At 40.5% G+C, this 18,843-nt stretch overlaps 2 protein-coding genes across 3 annotated transcripts in view; one reads left to right on the top strand and one right to left on the bottom strand.

Moving 5' to 3' along the window:
• The first annotated feature begins 130 nt into the window (after window positions 1-130).
• On the top strand, window positions 131-1,284 carry LOC109972853 (urotensin-2 receptor). The gene has a single exon (XM_020622041.1). It carries the CDS (start codon window positions 164-166, stop codon window positions 1,250-1,252), a length of 1,089 nt encoding a protein of 362 aa, XP_020477697.1. The 5' UTR covers window positions 131-163; the 3' UTR covers window positions 1,253-1,284.
• Window positions 1,285-10,605: 9,321 nt separating this feature from the next.
• Window positions 10,606-18,843, bottom strand: part of ogfod3 (2-oxoglutarate and iron dependent oxygenase domain containing 3) — a 24,993-nt gene continuing 16,755 nt past the window's right edge. For both annotated transcript variants that reach the window (XM_020621998.1, XM_020621997.1), the window contains exon 9: window positions 10,606-11,451. In XM_020621998.1, coding sequence (XP_020477654.1) covers window positions 11,315-11,451 — 137 coding nt within the window. In that variant the 3' untranslated portion in view covers window positions 10,606-11,314. The remainder of the gene's footprint in view (window positions 11,452-18,843) is intronic.

The following is an 18,843-nucleotide window of genomic DNA, read 5'->3' as shown; positions in this document are numbered from 1 at the left end:
TGGCTGTGGTGACGTCAGGAGCAAAGAGCAGCAGGCAGAGAGCGGAGAGGCGGATAAGCAAGATTCAACCTGTGTCAGCGCACATCTTTCTAAACTTCTCCAGCACTCTCCAGGGGAACGGAGCAAAACAAGAAACAACAGGAGGCGAGCATCCGAACGCGCAATGAATAACAAATCTATTAATTTAAACCCGAGTCCGCCGCGGATTGGCGGCGGCGGTTCCCAGACTGTGGATAATGAACTCGTTATCACCTCTACTTTCGGGACGCTCCTTTCCGTTGTCTACATAATTGGAGTGTCGGGGAATGTCTACACACTGGTGGTGATGTGTCACTCGATCCGCTTCGCCACTTCCATGTACATCTCCATCATCAACCTGGCCCTGGCGGACCTTCTCTACCTCTCCACCATCCCCTTCGTGGTGTCCACTTACTTCCTGAAGGACTGGTACTTTGGGGATGTGGGCTGCCGCATCCTGCTCAGCCTGGACCTCCTCACCATGCACGCCAGCATCTTCACCCTCACCGTCATGTGCATGGAACGCTACTTGGCTGTCACCAAGCCGCTGGACACAGTGAGACGTTCCAAGAGCTACCGCAAAGCTCTGGCGTGGGGTGTGTGGCTGCTTTCTCTGGTCCTCACTGTGCCCATGATGATAATGGTCGCCCAGACCACTAAAACTACGCCGGACGGAGGCGTAAAGAGGATGTGCGCACCCACCTGGGCGCCCTTGGCTTATAAAGTATACGTGACCGTTCTGTTTGGCACCAGCATCATGGCACCGGGGCTCATTATCGGTTACTTGTACGTCAGGTTAGCTCGCATTTACTTAGAGTCACAGCGCAACTCTGTGATCAGCAAAGGTAGCAAGCGATCACCTAAACAGAAAGTGCTGATCATGATTTTCACCATTGTGCTGGTGTTCTGGGCGTGCTTCCTGCCGTTCTGGATCTGGCAACTGTTGCCTCTGTACCACACCAAGCCCCTGAGCCTGGCCTCGCAGACACACACCTGCATCAACTACCTGGTAGCGAGCCTCACATACAGCAACAGCTGCATTAACCCTTTCCTCTACACGCTCCTCACCAAGAACTACAGGGAGTATCTGAAGAACAGACACAGGAGCTTCTACAGGTACACGTCCTCGTTTAAGCAGCGACCGCCCAGCCTCTATTCCTGGGTGAAGTCTGCATCCTCAAGCAATCAGTTTGAGTTCAACTCAGAAAATCTGGTCATGGGAACACTGAAGTGAGTCGTGTGAAAGAGAAGAGAAGTCTTTTGGAACCACAGGTAGGTAATAACCTCTCCATGACGCACAGGCTGGTGTCACACCGTGCGTAAAAATACGTCTTGGCGACTAGATATGTTCTCACTGTTCCATTTTCATTATATGTTTTTTTCAAGTATCACCGACACGAGTCCCTTCTAATGAGAGGGACGCTTAGCTGCTATTCCATTCATGCCTGACGGTTTTCGCCCTGTGGCCTTCTGAGCCCCATTAACGCTCTGACACTTCTTCCTTCTTCACTTTCTCACCCTCAGTGGAGGAACTGATTCTACAGTGCTGTGAACACAAGGTCCCAGTTACAGAGACCAAACCACCAGTGTTAGACGCAGGTTAAAAATGTGGCATTGGATTCCCATGGCACCCCACCAAAAGGCTGGATTACCTAAAAGTGGGTTATTTTTGGAAAAACTGCACAGGTCCCTGGTGGCTTAGTGTCTTTTTTTCCTTTTTTGGGGTACTGTGGGGTGGGGATGGTTGATAATATGGACCTTGGCTTATAAAGTATACGTGACCGTTCTGTTTGGCAGAAAGCACTATTTAAAACACAAATGGTAAATGTCCTTATATGACTCCTGCATTTTACTAAGGTTTTAAAGAGGGGCTGATAAACATCATCAAATAACCATTCATAGGAAGAGGTTTGTTCTTAAGGGGCATGTGACTTTACATGTGTCAAATCACCCCCATTTTATTTCTGTCACAGTACAGTTCTGCTCTGACCCACAGAGGAACACAATCTTTTATAAGTGTTTAGACATTTTTCTAAACAATTTCCATTAATACCACTACTGATTTTGCTAACGTGTTATGCTATCGTTCCATCTGCTGATTTCTGAGGACAGACTTGAAGCTCAGCAGTGTGGGAACATTTTTGTGAATGAAACCTGTCGACTAGCAGAGTGGAGCACGCAGCCTTATATAGCAGTTTCAGGGGTGTTGATTATTCTGATGGTCAAATCCCAAGAATGTGCACCTCCTCATGAACAGGTGGCACTTATCAGCACTGCTGGGCAAGTTATTTGAAAATTGAAATCAATTACTCATTACATATTACTAATTGAAGAAATCATTACATTACTAATTACTCAGCAGCAATTGTAATGAATTACATTACTTGTTAAGGTGTCTGTAAACTGTCCACACCCATGTATTATTATTATTATTATTGTTGTTTTTTGTATTTCACACATGCACAAATAGAAGACACTGGTGTTTAACAAGTGGGCAGCTCAGCCATTTGGACGCATTTACTGACCATCCATCAGCAGCTAGTTAAGCCTCGGTGGGTGCACCCAGCTCTCCAGAAGTCCTGACCTCAGAAACTCACACCCTCTAATTCTGAAAAAGAGCAGAATTCTGAATTTACACATACCAGCAGCTCACATTTCCCTTTTAGTTGAGGCTACTCTCTGCCCCACACCTCAACCTTATCCTGCAGCAGTGTGACCGGTGAACACAGAGAGATACCGAGCTGATATCAAACCTCCATCAAACTCCAAGTAAGACAGCAAACAAGTCGACCCTCAACTATCAAAGCAACAAAGCAATACAGGAATTAGGAAGATGTTACTAAGTAAACAAATTATTTAAGTGCAGGGATGCCTGCAGAACCTATTTAGTGGGGGAGCCAGATGGGGCCAGTGAAAATCTTGGGGTGGCACACTAAAAAGGTCATACAGCACAGAGGAATTTCAGAGGAGCCAGTGGGGTGGCCAGTAATTTTAGGATGGTTGCCATGTAAACAATGGGGGTGCTATTGTTTACATGGATAAGTTGTCCAGTTTTGAGTTTGATGAATCCAACACTCAATGGATTTAGTATGACAGATTAAGGGGCACACTGATGGCCAATACTGACAATGAATTGCAGCACCTCTGGCTGAAGACCGGAGACCTTTGTAGCATCTCATTCCTCATCTCTCTTCTCTCTCTGCCCTCAATCCCTGTCATCTAATAAAAACCCTGAAAATCAGTTAAACAATCATAAAAGCGCAGTACAAACTAAAATGATAAAGTGTTTGAAACTAAGACAATTCACACAAACTGTACAATTCACACATATAGTTCATAAATAATGTACAAATGCCCAAACAAATATTACATTAATCAAGTTATGAAAACTAAACGTTATGAAATGAACGTGGAGATTTTGGATCAGCTTTGCCCGCTTACTAATAGAGGCTTGGACAAGGGTGGTGCTGTGCTAGAAGTTCACTTTTTATTTACTGTTACTGACTAAAGCTCAAAATAATCTGTCTGTTGTGGTCCTACACAGATAGATAGAGATGGGGTGTTCTGCTTTGTCATTTAATTTAGCTCTGTGAAACTGATTTCAGCCCACATTTGGACCTCAGAGTTGCCCTCTGGTATGACAAAAAAAAAAAACCCTCCACCATCATCTCCAATCACTTTGAATTTGCATGCATCTTCCTACTAAGGCAAACACACTTCCATTACTGAGGTAAAGTCAGTGCCAAAAACAGCTACAGTACAGATGGAGAGTGCTTCCAGCTAGGCTTTGTTGTAGCTGTAGTTGTTGGCTTGTAGAAGTCTGCACATTGTTTCAAATAATACGCAAGAGGGAAGCCATTGAATGGTTGGTTGGGTGAATCAGTGCTCTGGTAGAAATGTTTACTGGACTGAACTGTGGCCTACAGGACTCACCTGTGTGAAGCATGATGACACTTTGTGAAAGCTGAAACTTTATCATACCTTTGTGCTTATGAGGCATTCACCCAGCTCAGTAAATGATCACTTGATTTTTCAGCATCCAGAAAGACTTATTTTAAGGGATTAAGAAGAGATGGAGATGGGTCCATCTGTTCAGGAGCTACCTTTTAGCAGGTATCTCAGTGAGTGATGCTTAAATGCGCCTCATGTTTTAAGAAGAACTGATAGGTCTTTAATTAAGATGCCCCCTAGCACTGAAAGGAAGCTGTTTTGCTTTAATCTGACTCACAAAAGTCTCACCAGGTTGCACAACCATCTGTTGGAAAGCTTCTCTGTCCTCTTTAGCATCATCAGGCAGGGACATGAAAACAAACTGTGAGTATGCAGATGGTAATATTATATATGTCAGGACACGGTTGCTGTGTTCTCCAAACACACACATTGACAGAAAAAAGGTCCTTGGTGCCCGATTTCTTATAATTAGGATCTGAATGATATCTAGAGCTGTGGCATTTTCAAAGCAATATCCCAGGCGGGATTGTACACATTGGTACACTTTGACTTTTGTGTGTATGCATCTCAAATGTCACAAACTCATACATAAATTCATTGCAGCCAGTTTTTGGTGCTTCACAAACACTGTCACAGCATGAATGAGAGAAAATGGCCTCTGTGTCATTCTTTTTCTCTCTTGTCCATACACTGTCTTTTCAGTGTTTCCAGCATGCATATTCCACATACTTAAGAAACATATGGCTTTATACAGGTAAGATTCATGAGGAATCCAGGAGGAATTAGTGGATTTCTCCCCTGAGCAAAGAAAATCTGCTCATCCCTAAGCCAGAGAAAGTTACTCTTGGTTACTGCATTGTAACACTAATCCCAGAAGAGAAACTATGCAGAAGAATTCATTTGTAAAATACAGCATATGAAATAGACCACATTTTATCAATGGAACAAACAGCAATTAAACTAATTTTTGCACCACATAGTGACTGGGGATATACTGTATAAAGCTGTACATTTAGCCCAAACTTATATTCAGAGCTGTGTCTACATATATTTTTGTCCTCCCCAGCTACATACTGAGAGGGTCAGAATATTAGGAACAAGTCTCAATATAATATAGTCCAGCACAACACCACCTTTAACTGTGACCTCAATAATAATTATATAGTTGAATTTATACATTTATGACCATTTCAAGAAAAACAAACATTTTGAGCTTCATAAACACAGATGTTAAGGTGGAAGTGTTGCAGTGAATAGCATACAATCGTACAGGTGCGACTATTAAAGTGGCTGGTCAGTGCATTACAACCCTATAAAGTTGATATGGTGAGCATTTTAGCAAATACCTACATATTTACACATCTAACAGACAGAGTGCAACATTAACCCAACCAACACTGATGAGAACACTTGAGTGAACCAAAGCATTAAAGCTGCAGGTTGTAAAAACAACACACTGAACTGAATTATGCTAAAATCTGCAGAGGGGAACTGCAGAGTTGGGTCAGTCCTTTTAGGCAATCCACATAACACTGATTTAATCAATCATTAGCAGCTTTAATGATTTGAACTTTGACAAGCATCTTTTCAAGTTCACCGACCAATTATATGAAACCGCTTGTTAACACAATCAATCCCCATGACCAGATTGTAATATTCAGTCACAACAAGTCTCGGTTTATTGCTTCTCATCTTTGGCAAAAATTGTACAATTGTTTTGAAAAACTGAATAATAATCTTCATGTTTTATGCAGTGCTAAATTTCATATATTGACTTTGGAGATGTGTTTGTAAATTATATTCACAGTTGCAGGATGTGACCTTTAAATGACAGAACATGGTGCCAGAGTGTGTCATCTCTTCAGGTGTTATTAATACACAACCAGAGGAGTCTGTCAAATCATCTTTGTTTGAAATTTGAAAATGTTCATCTAATCAACTAATAGCAGCTTTGTGCTTTGAGTTTTAAAAGCCATGCACTTGACCTCCGGTTAAAACTGTGTTTGTGTTTGTGACTTGAATAAAAATCAGCTTTCTACCATGTACGTACATGGTAACTTTGGCGTCCATGTGGAGAAAGTTATTCTGTTCTGGGGAAATTAACATTTATGGCAAATCGCAAAAAGTATCCTTCAGTTAGTTTTTTTGGGGAGGTGGGGGGTGTTAAGATCAAGGCTACATACTGTACAATCACTTTCACATATTGTACCGTCTCTTTGGTATAAAGTACCATGTAATGTATTGCTATGCAGTGTTTTTGCTTTACAATGACATTTTACACAAGATATTATATTTGCTGTTCAAGTTTCATGGGACCGAACTACTATCCACTGCTTCAGTCCAGCACTTTACTGCTGTGTGTGATCTGCTTATATTAATCAGACACTTCCAAGAGTTTCATTAAATGGGGATTAGCCAAGCCGGCTGAGTCTGACTCCTGACTAGGCCTTGTGGGTGCTGTTATGTGACAGAGCCAGCTGGGATAAGACAATAACAGTGTTAATCTGTTACACAATGAAATTAATTACACAGCTGTTATAATGACAGATTCTTTTTGAGAGTGAGACATTGTACCCACCTCATTATTTGTTCAGATTAACTTAACAAATCCTAAACTGATACTGGATACCAAAGGCTTCATAATACATACTGATGGCAGGCATTAAAAGTCCAAGGCAAGCACACCGACTTCATCATACATTCAAAAACAGTTTACCACCAAACGAAACCAAAGATACAAGAGCCACAGTGTAAAGAACAAATTAAACAGTGTTCTTAAACTCGTCTAACATAAACTGCAACCATTAGCATGTACAGCTAACAGTGCGGATTAGATTTAGCAGGGGTGTAAAATATGTAAAAATCAGACTTTTCTTTTGTAATGTTAATAGTGAAAACATGCGATTTGAAAATAAAAACACTAAAGCATAAAAGTAACCTTTTTATGTTATCTTATGTTTTCTTTTCTTATTAATTATTTGAGCTTTGCAGCCAAAAAATGTGTGTAGAATGAAATACAAGTTTTCCCTTTTCATATTACTTCTGATACAAGGATTAATACTTGAGTACAAGAACAATGCCATTTATTTATTTCTGTGTTTCTATAGATTATCAGTTTGTAGATACCGACTGTATCCCTGATACATACAGTTTTAGCCTCCATCTATTAGTGGGATATCAGTTTCTATTAAAGCAACCATACAGTATGTAAACTTTTTACACTGCAAAATAACAGCTTACTTATACTAAAGTGAATGGCATCTCTGCTATTGCCACTGTGCCTGGATCATCTGTTATTGCATCATGTCAAGGTCAAAGTGTTTATTTGTCATATGCACAGTTAGGAAACGTGTTTCCCTGTACAATGAAATTCTTACTTTGCTGTCCACATGAATGCCACAAAATACAAATGAAATATAAAGTAGATAAATAAGTAACACAAAATCTAAGGCACTTTAAGCAGCAAATGCAGCAGTATAATAAAATATATAAGAATATAATAAGAGAGAACTTTAACTGTAACTTTGGTCAGTCTATCCAAGTAATCCCAATATGGAAATTTGCTCTCATGTTTTTGGAGCTGAGGACCTGCTAGAAGACCGAGCTAACTCTCCTTAGCAGGCAGCTACATCTTGTTCAGAGCAGAGCTGTCAGCAAGGACGTCAGTGTTCCAGTCGGACACTGAGAGGTGTCCTCCTGTCCTCGGGAGTTTGGACATAAAATTCAGACTTACTAACTTATGACAATTGCATACTGTGACTGTGAGCAAGCTGTGCAACAAGACCAAAGCACACATGTAGCAGTATATAGTAGGCATCACCAGAGCCCATCCACAGCCAGGAAGAAGAGCAAAAGACAGAGCAAGAAACCAGACAAGAGTGAATACCAGACTGGCTTTTACCCACTGGCGAGAGCTAAAAATAACCCTGTCAGGGTTACTAACTATTAATAGCTACTGTCCTCACATTATCTGCTAACACGAAAACAATAACACCATAAAAGCAGTGTACATCTCTGCTAATGTTATTTATGAAATACATCAACACAGGCTGTAACCCTATTGATATCATCCCGTCTCATGGAGATGTGTAGATTTCTTTCCAGATGTACAAAGTCATCTACCTCAGCCCCCCAAATAAATAAATTCAAATCACACCAGAAAATTTGGTCAGTCTTTGTCACTGTCACAACAAATAAGCCTTTGAAAGTTGCAGTATAACAAACCTACCTCAGCTAACTTGTAATACACTGCCAAATGTTTTATGTGCAATATGAGCATATATTATGTCACCAACAACTAAGTAAGAAGGCCAGGGTTTAGCAAACAATTTACTTTCCAATTCTCAGATAATTTAAAGGGCCTTCCTGACTGACTGCAGCACTACAAATCTGTATAAATCACTAATCTCGACAGCATAAAAGATGGTTCAGTAAATAAGGCAAACAATATCCTTTGAGGTTTAGACCTTTAAAGAATCCTCTAATCTGGACGATCAATGTGTCACACAAGCCCAGCAAAATGATTGTCTGCTTTTTTACAGTGCATTTGCTTTGAACATTAAAGGAGATCAATGACTCATTTGATGGAAAAACTTTGCACTGGCTTAATGTGTCTGCTCATTATCCAAGTGGATTAACAATGTTGAACAAGGTGCTGCAACACGTGACAGCTGTGAATGACCTTGTCAGACTGAGACACAGACAGACACACACACACACAAAACATGCTTGTTTCACAAAAACTAGTCTTCCTCCCACACAGCCCTCCTCCACATACAGGCCTACTGCTATCTTTCTCTTAACACCACTGAATGTGACAGTTGATCCCTCTGGAGCCGAGGCCGTGGGCACAGCAGTGTATTTGCAGTGGATATAAAGTTCCTACATTTGTGCAGCAAGGTTATTTTAACCAGTGTTTTTCCAAGCGTTAGCTCCTACACATCATGCATGTATAACTTTTTTCTGACCATTTTTGTCATGTTAGCAAACTCTTAGAACTTAAGTTGTGTAATCAATCGCAGTGAATATTAAGTCTGCATTTGTCAGTGTTACTTATGTAGATTTAAAGCTACATTAATCATTATTTTTATATTAACTACTGGTCAAATTACTGTTTAATGTGAAAGGGGTTACGTGCAGTGAAACCTGACACTACAGTTCCCTTTAGCTCTTAGGCATGGTCTGTAGAAGTATGGTCTGCATGTACATGGGTATTTTTAGAAAATGAACTTTTCCCTCCCATCCACATATACAGCTGTAAAAAAAATCTGTGACGACATGAAAACACAACATGCTGTCAAGAGTATGTCAAGCCAACAACTGGCAATATAACCTTAACCATACAGTCATGCTGGTCAATCAGAAGTCTGAAAAAGGTTATGGGATGCACTGGCACTGGGGTCTGTATAACAGATCAATGTGAGAGTGTTGCTGAGCGTAGTAGTGATCTCGATAGCACATTCTGTTACTTCCATTCCTCAAAATAGTAGGCGAGTGTGTGTATTTGTAAGCACACTAAAAGCCAGGTTAACAATGTTACTACCATCACTAGTTTAGCTATGTCCACCACTGCACAATGTCGCCTGATAAACGAAATAATATTTCACACTAATGTCAAGCACATACCGGCACACACTCGCATGACAAGCCAAAGACTCAGTTTTTCCTGTCCACACATTAAGACTGAAAATAGGGTTTTTAAATGTATTCACCCTGGATGGCGTTTTCCAAAAACTCAGTTTTCAGTGACCTAAAACGCTGTTTGCATGTGGATGAAAGGCCAAATGGAGCCCACTGGAAATCTACGTTTTTAAAATACCCATGCATGTGTGGACCTCAGTGTCTTTCTGTGCACTGTTTTGGTTTTAGAGCCCACAACTCTGCAAGTGTGCTTCTCCCTGTGAAAGGCAGCTGTTTTGAACAGCAAAACTCTGATAAATCCAACACAGCAAACAGAACACGTTGAAGAATTCAGCAATTAGCTTGTTTTTAATGTCCCTCAGTGTTCCTGCATGTCTGCTGAACATGTAAATGTTGGCTAACAAGTTCACTATATCAACTTTACAGGGTGATAACTTGCTCATGTAATATTTCATCTTGTCCCACTAATTCCAAGTGGTCAAAAACAAAACCATGAATACTGCTTTATATACACAATCATATGAAAATCATTTACCGCATTAGCTATTAAAAAGAATTAAATGTTACTTTGACAAAAGTCCTAAGGAAAGTGCCATTAATTATTGTCAAACAAACTTCCATCAACATTTCACGAGGTAAAGACTGAAATGACCTTTTGGCATATATAATCCACACCCAATGATTTCATGGCTCAAACTCCAGAACCCATTAGGTTAAATTGACAGTAGAGACTCGTTTGTTCTGAGCAGCTGTGCAGAAAATACGAAAGGCAAGTGTGATGATTTCCTGAAGTGATGATAGTGTTTGATCAGTCAGGCAGTTCCTCAAGTGTCTGACTCATAAAGGAAGCACAGATAAGACCAGTAGCAATCAACAGAGATACACAAGAATGATAGTTAATGAAAATTAAATATTTACCTGAACATAACAGTGCTGGATTCTTCATATTTAAGATTTTTGAAAAGAAACAGGAATAATCAAAGAGAAAAGAACATCTCAGGTCCTGTCAGTATTTTATTTAAACCCATCCTCTCCAACCACACTGAAGTAAAAGGTAACACACTGGAAAGAACAATCTCTGTTAGACAAGGAGAGGGTTCTTCTTAGAAGAAAACACTTCCTGGACCATGGGTGGGGACAAGTATGAGTGGGGATTTTGCGATGAAAGGCTCATTTTGTAGGTGATTCATTAGACTTCTCTCTTCTCCAAAACCGACCGCTCTCCTTAAAATAAAAGACACAACAAGACACAGAAAACATCCAACACCATTTTGGCCTCTTTGCAACTCTTTTCAATCAAGAAGCCATTTCTGCTTAGGCTGTCCCCCAGGTGATCAAGAAGAGCAGATGGTGCACATGTGCAGGGAACCACACATGCCTATTACTAGATAGAAAAAAACCGACAGAAAACTAGATAAAAACAGGAGGGTCAGTAAGAAATAATAAAAACACCTCTACCAAAGAGAGGATGGACATGTTTTTTTTCTGTAGCACAATCAATAAGAACCAACAAGCCAATATCTGAAAAGAAAATTACAGATATCGACTGTGACTACGCTACACTAATGTCTGAGTAAACCCTCCATATAAACTGACTTTTTCCCCTTCTCCTCCTTCCTTGTCTTTTTGTTTGTCCTTCCCTCCCACCCCCCTTTGCTGCAGGGTTTGTCCGAGCCAGTGATCAGCATCATCGCCCATGGATCCCTCAGGGCAGGGTGGGGTCAGAGATAGCATGTGCAGGGTCGCAGGAGAAAGACACAGTGATGGCATAGCGCGTGCCCCATGTCACCTTCTCCACACGGTGGAGGTTCTCTGAGCCAGAGGAGAAGAAAGAGACTCGCCCTGGGCAAGGAAGAAATGAGAAGGACTTTCAGGACAGATGAGAGGAAAAACTATTTAAACAGACATTTGGGGAAACAGACATTTGCTTTCTATACAAGAGTGGAATAAGTAGACTGGTGTCAACAATATGTTTACATTACCTATAGAGCAAGAGTCAGGACATTATTAGCCTTGCTCATCATAAAGACTGGAAGCAGGGGATCGTTTAAAAATAGACTGAAGTTAACATGTACCAACACATTAAGAAAGTCACTTTCGGCTTTTCTCGTTTAGGGGTCGCCACAGTGAATCGTCACACTGACGACTCGCATGTTGACATGTGGCACGTGTTTTACGCTGGATGCCCTTCCTGACGCAACCTTGACTCGAACCTGGGCCGCAGCGGCGAGAGCGCTGCACCTTAACCACTAGCCTACCAGGGACGGCAACATGTACCAACACACTAATTACTTTATTTCCAAAAGTGATCAGTTCCAGCACACCTGTGACCCTCTACACGACAAGTGGTAGAGCTAATGGATGGACAGACTTTATTTCCATTAGTGAGATGAGAAGAACATGTCATACACTGAATATGGAGTTGGAGCCAGGACATGACTAGCCTAGCTTAGCAAAACTGCAGGGAGGGGAAGCAGCCAGTCTGACTCCAACCAAACAGAGAAAAACCCCTTACCAACATCTCTAAAGGTCACTGATTAACATATTGTGTTACTTGTTTGCGTAACTAGTAAAAGGTTTTTGTGTAAAAAGTTTTCTTTCATCAAAAGAATATTTATGTGCAAAGATATAATAGCGAAGGTGTCAAGACTAGAGTGGTAGTAAGGTGGAAGTACAGGGTTCAGTGGTACAGGACTACTTTTGGTCAATCATGTTTCTGTTGAACCAGATTTAAAATCACAATCAGAATTCAGAGTCTTTTCTACAAAGGTAAAACAGTGTTTTAAACTATAAAGATGGGAACATTGAACAGTGTAGGCCAGTTTGTTACACTTGGTTTCATTTGTCCTGGTTTAAGCTGGTTTTGTTCTATAATGTTTGAAGCTGTTTTTAAAAGCCTAACCAGGGATAGGGGCTGCAAATTAGCCTTTAGCTAGAAGCCCCACATGCACTGCATCAGTCGGCTGAGTGGGACGATGGTTAGTTGCATGCGTCCTTGTAAAGAATAAACACAATAAATAAAATAGCATATGAAGAGAAATGTAAAAAAAAAATTGCACATTTTAACTTCAGATGTAGTTCTAAAATTATTGCTTGACAAACAACAGCATACAGCAACAACAGATGCTCCCACTAAAACCACAAATTTTTGTCATTGCATGTCTTGGAATGACAAAGAGTTTGGTGAGGCTACTTCAGAGTAAATTCTCATAATTAAAGCCTGATTTATGCTTCTGTGTTGAATCTAAGTATAGCTTACACAGTAGGCTATGCAAGTGGCCTACGATATTGTGAGCATCTATACTTGTGCACTGGTATGTGTGTCACTCTGCAATTATACCACCAAAACGCTAGTTGCAGGTGGTGCGCCTACACCACTGTGTTGTGCTTCTTCACCACTTACAATGGCAACTGAAACTGAGCAGCTCATGTTGGAGTTAAAAATGACAGACTTTGAACAGCAATTATTTTGAGAACACAGGTAAGAGAGAAGATGTCTGAGGAGATGGTCTGTACGACCACTGAAACAACTGAGGCAGAATGAGGGGGGATTCTCTGTGCTTCTCCGGCCACTGAGACATTACCAAGGAAATGAGATGCAACTAATCACTGTTGTTGTGGTCTGCATGGCCATGACGTGCAGTTACATCTCTGGGGAGGTGCATATCATGCTATGGCAATGGATACAGCATAGGGTGCAAGGCCACGCATTACCTACACCATAGAATCAACGCAGAAGCATAAACTGATCTTCAACAGAGGCTTTTGCTGGGCCAGTTAATGTGCTATTGCTGTTTACCAGCTCTTCTGGTTCTTTTTAAACACAACATGCTCGCTCTTAGATAGAAAACTCCATTAATGTTTACAGAGACAGTCTGCAGTTGTAGCCCATTATCACAATTTATTATATATATATATATGTGTGAAAACACATTTTCAGTAAAATCTTCCAGTTTTTAGCTTTGTGAATGTAGATAAAAACAGGAATCATTGTGCCTCAGTTTGTTTCCTCTACTAATGCTCCAGGAAATACTGAAAACTTGTGTTTGTGTGTTTGAGAGAAAGAGAGAGAGACAGAGTGTGTGTGTGTGTGTGTGTGTGTGTGTATGGGAGAGTACGGTAAATCCCTTAGCACGGCATTGGATGAGGAGGTGCTCACAGTTTTACAATAGAATTTACACCAAAAATCCAAAAAATGGGAAATAAGAAGGAAGAAAATGAATGCACAAACAAAAAAAATGCTAACTGCAAGAAAATTGGTGGTGGAAAATAACATGATGAAATTATCTTTAAAAAGAATAACTTGCACTTGTCAGTATAAATCCTAGCATCAGTTTGGGGGCATTTAACTGAGTTAAGCCTCTGACATAGCATCTGATCTGTGGGTGTGTGTAATGAAATGAGCTAGAAGGAGACTGACAACCTCACAAATGCCAAAAAAAAAAAAAAGCTAGAACCTGACAAATACATGCTTTTGGAGGTCGATATCAATAGTTAGGGGATAAAAATCATGGGTGAGTTGCTGAGTGTAATACCAGTAGTTCATGGTGTTCAGCCATCTGTAGACACAAGACACTTTAACCACAATTTGTCCTCCAGTGCACTTTGTAGTTATTTATGTATGGTGTATAAGGCATTTAGTAACTTTGTTTTTCTATGCTTCATATGTGATCAAATAGATCATTAATGCATAATGTATATAATTTTTAAAGTCCAGCTGAAACGGCAGTTTTGCAATAAAAACTAATGTCCATGTCTATTATTTATTGTCTAATTTTTTTTTTTTACTTCAATAAAGGGAGAACACGTCGTGGGAAAGATCAAAAACCTTCATTTCTGTGCCTTTGTTGGCAGAGAATGTAAATGACTGGTTTTCAGTGTGATCAGCCTTGACAGGTGACCGGCCAATTTCCGATTCTGTGCAGATCAAATTTGTAACAGACATTCGTCTGTTTTTATTACCTGCTGCCCCTGTTTATATTTGAAAAAGTACAAATAATGTACTTCAAACTAAGTTGGAGGTTTATAAAAAAAGAGTGAGAAAGACAGAAATGTAAAATTTTAATACAATGTTTTATTTTTATTAGAACTTAATTCGTCATTACAAAAAAAATCTGTGTATCCTGTTAATTGTAGTTCTTAAAAAGAAAATGGGAATCGGCTTCAAAAAAAAAAAAAAGGAATTGGCTGAGAAAATTGCAATCAGTGCATTTCTAGTCATACAAGCCTAGGGCAGTGAGTGTTACAAAGAGTATCGAAGAGCAAGGAGCACATAAGCATCAAACCAAACTGAGGCTGAGCTACTAATTTGCTAGCTAGACTGCAAACTGACCTTAGCAGTGAACTTTTGCCCAGTGAATGTTTGGTGGCTCGTTAAACAAAACACGACGACGGGTGTTTATGCTCCTAAGTTAGATGAGAAGGCGACTTTAGTAAAGCTCACGTGGGTTGTTGTTCACAGTCTGTAGTGCTTGTACTGTGTAGCAGGCTGCTGTCTGGCTCAGTGTGACCACCTGCTCTGCCTCTGATAAGAGCGCTGAGGTTACTGCTTTACACAAATATGGTTTCAAATGAAGCCAATTCATTAGCTACAGTATATGGAAACAATACAGATAAAATGTAATTTCACATTTTTCATTTCAACTTACGTATTACTGCGCTTCTGTTATTGTGCCTCCTGGCTGCTGTGCAAAAGCCCGATAAAGCAACAAATTCCTAAAAGTCTCTCTTTAACTCTATGCCATATTGGTAGTTCCCCCTATCACCAACTCAAAACTAACCAGGAAAGCTGGTTGAATGATTTACATTTGATAAGATATAACAGCCAATTCTGAAGACGTAATGGACCAATCACTGACAATAGCAAGCAATTATTATTCTTGTAATGTGAAGTAACAGAGTAATATGGGCAAGAAAGTACATAATGGCAAGTGAAGGCAAGACTGCACAATATGCACTTTAATGGTGCATTTAACATGAAGTAGTCAGTTGATTTTACCAGTTTTTCATGCCAAAAATGCCCATTTGTGTCAAGAAAGAGCTCAAGTAAGGTAACATACTGTTGTGTTAATGAGAAATGTTAATATAAAAATTTGTTTAGTGTGAATAGAAGAAGACCTGGGGGGGGCTTTACATGCCTGTGCCCAGTGTCTCATAAATCAGTCTATGACAAAAAGTGAAATTTTATCAACAAGTTGATTAAAACCATTTGACTGATAACTGATGTGATCTCTGAGGAACGCTCTGCAACAATACTACAGTGACCGTTTGAGCACTAAATCAAACAGGTTTTATTACCACCGTTTAGGGACAAATCATGGTCAGATTGGTAGATTGCATGCTGTCTACCTAGCTGCTATTACAGACAAACTACTTTGTCATGAGTTTAACACCAACTCCACTCTTCATGCCTCCAGTCCTTTCTTTTAATAAAGAACAGCATGGCACTGATTTACACCCAACTAGGATAACAAGATGCTAAAAGGCTCATGACTCATCCTGTGCCAATATCAAGGATTGCTGCTGAAGCAAAATGCCCATGAACACCACCAGCACAGTCGCAAGGTGTATATTACATTGATGCACCGTCTACTCAGTGTATCGATTACTCCCACAGCCTCATAATTAATTAGAGGAAGATGAACTACACCAGCTGTACGGTGTCTTTATGGAGGGTGGGATGAAAGTTAAAGGTAGATGACGTGAAGTGATGCGGATTTTAAAAAGTAGCTTGAACATTCTGGAGAGCTCTCAGGTGGATAATGAGCTCTCAGAGGTAATTACCTGGATTACTTTGTGATTCAGCCTGGGGCTACATCTTAAAACTCTGTGGAGGCACTTTCCAGTTATTTCCCACTCACCATGCATCAGCCTGTAGAGTGGCAATAAGGCTGTTGGAGGGTCCCACTGTTTTCAGAAATGGTGTTACTTATGATTTCAGTGTTTTCCAGAGTCTTTTATAGAGGTGGTGGACCACCTCACATAAAGCAAAGAATACCACTAATCACATCATTTAAATAAAGAGTCATTTTGTACAAAAAAAAGTTCTTGAGATGGAATGTGTCAGGATCTGGCTTAGAATGATGACTAGAATTATGATAATAAACCTTTACTTTATCAGTATAACAACAATACCAAATAATCGCTGCTTCCAGATGCTCATATGAGAGGATTTGTCACTTTTCTCTTTATTATAACACTGTAAATGGAACATTTGTTAATTTTGGACTGTTGGTCGTACAATTTCAAGGTATGACCTTAGATTCTGGGAACGTATGATAAGCATTTTTCATTTCTATTTGCTGTTTTAAAGACTAAACCATCTGCATCAATTAAAGGGGAGCTGATTTTAGACAAAAATGTCAGTTAACTAATTATGAGGAACAATCTGAGGAACAACAATTGATTAAAACAATCCCAATGTTGTCTTTGGCTTGAGCTTGGAGAATGTAAATGTATAACTGAAAGTCTGTAAAACAAAATTAGTCTAGTTTGATCATGTAAGAAGGGTCTAACAAAATGATTTTATTGTTTAGTGCATTGTAAAAAGTGTATCCAGTGTTTTAAGAGATGATCAATACCAGGAATTTAAGACAAGACATTGCAACCTCTGCTACTTTAAATTTGGCCATTCAGTCTTGTGAATTCCACAACTTCAAGAAAATTGCTAGAATTAACTTACAATGAAAATATTAAATATTAGCAAGCCTATTTTAAGAACACACACAGCAGCTTGCAAACATGAATCAGTCCTGTTATGTGCCTTGTAGTGTGGAAATCCACACACATTCTCATTGAATGTTTGCAGAGGTATAGCCACCACAGTTGAGCTGGTGGTTTTAAAAGGCAGCCAGAGGCGATCCAATTCCCCTGTGATTGTTTAAGATGGCAGATTAAGGCTCCTCTGACTGAAAAGCCTTCTTCACACTCTGCCCTCCCATTCCCCTGTTTGTATCTGCCATTCTCAGCTGTATATTTTATCCATCTCCCAGTCCTCTTCTGTCTGTGCCCACTCTCTTTTACCTTCTTACTTCCTTCACAACTTCAACAACACTTCCACCTCCACGCCCCTGGTGCTCACTGTCATTACATCCTTGACTTTTGCTCTCTTTGACAGCCAAGTCCTGATTGTCTTCCTGATGTTATAATTACACCTTACTTGTTGCTGTCGCCTCAAAGAGCTATGATTATCTCAGCAAACTAATCATCCATGTAGATATGAGGAACAGATGCTTGCCAAGTCAGAAGCTGTCAGTCAAATGCAAGCAGCCCAAAGAGTTTCTGAATGAGGGGAGGGTGGGTCATGATAGAGAAACATAAATGCTCCTGCCTATTGATGCATCATGCGTGGCTTTTTGGTGTGTATCCCACTTGATGCACTTTTTTAAAATAAAAATCGCAGTGACAGGTGTAATCACAGCGGTTGGGTTACACCAGCACTTTTGACAGATCTGTCATGTTTAGATTTTGGAACATGCTTCAGTACCACTAAGAAGCAGAGATCAGTCATGGAAGATCTTAGGTTTCATTTGGTTTAAGATCATGCTGTTAACACCCTCTCTGTATTCTCACTTCACTGATGTGCTATTCACAAAAACCTGTCACTAGAGACCAAGAGGCACAGAAATCGCAGCCGCTCTTTATTAACGTATGTCCTTCAGTCAATTTCCCACAGTTTCACAGTTGTCCACTGAATGGGTATAGCCAGATTTAGACTTGTACATCACTTCACATATTGGAACATATAAGGGGTGTGACAAGATCTCATGCTGTTTTTTCCCAACCAGAAGCCCTGGATAAACAGTCAGGTACGTCACATGCTGCGTGCTCGCTCTCATGCATTCAGATCAGGCAATGAGACGGAGTACAAAGCTGTGAAGTACAGACTGAGGAAAGCCATCACAGCGGCCAAGAGGCAGTACAGAGAGAAGCTGAATGGCTTCTATTCTACTGCTGACTCCGGACGGATGTGGCAAAGCCTGCAGCACATCACAGACTACAGGACCACCACCAGCATCATCAGCTCCACAGACAGCCTGCCAGATGACCTCAACATCTACACCCGCTTTGAGACCTCCAGCCACAGCACAGAGAGGAGCCACACACACACCGAGACCACCGAGCCGCCCACCTCCCCTTCACTAACTGTCTCACCAGGCCAGGTACGAAAAGTCCTGAGGAAGACCAACCCCGCAAAGTGGCAGGACCGGACAACATCCCTGGGAGGGCTCTCAG

The sequence above is a fragment of the Monopterus albus genome, unplaced genomic scaffold (assembly GCF_001952655.1).
Source record: "Monopterus albus unplaced genomic scaffold, M_albus_1.0 scaffold271.1, whole genome shotgun sequence".
Taxonomy (NCBI): Eukaryota; Metazoa; Chordata; class Actinopteri; order Synbranchiformes; family Synbranchidae; genus Monopterus; species Monopterus albus.
This window is presented reverse-complemented; position numbering and strand designations above follow the sequence as displayed.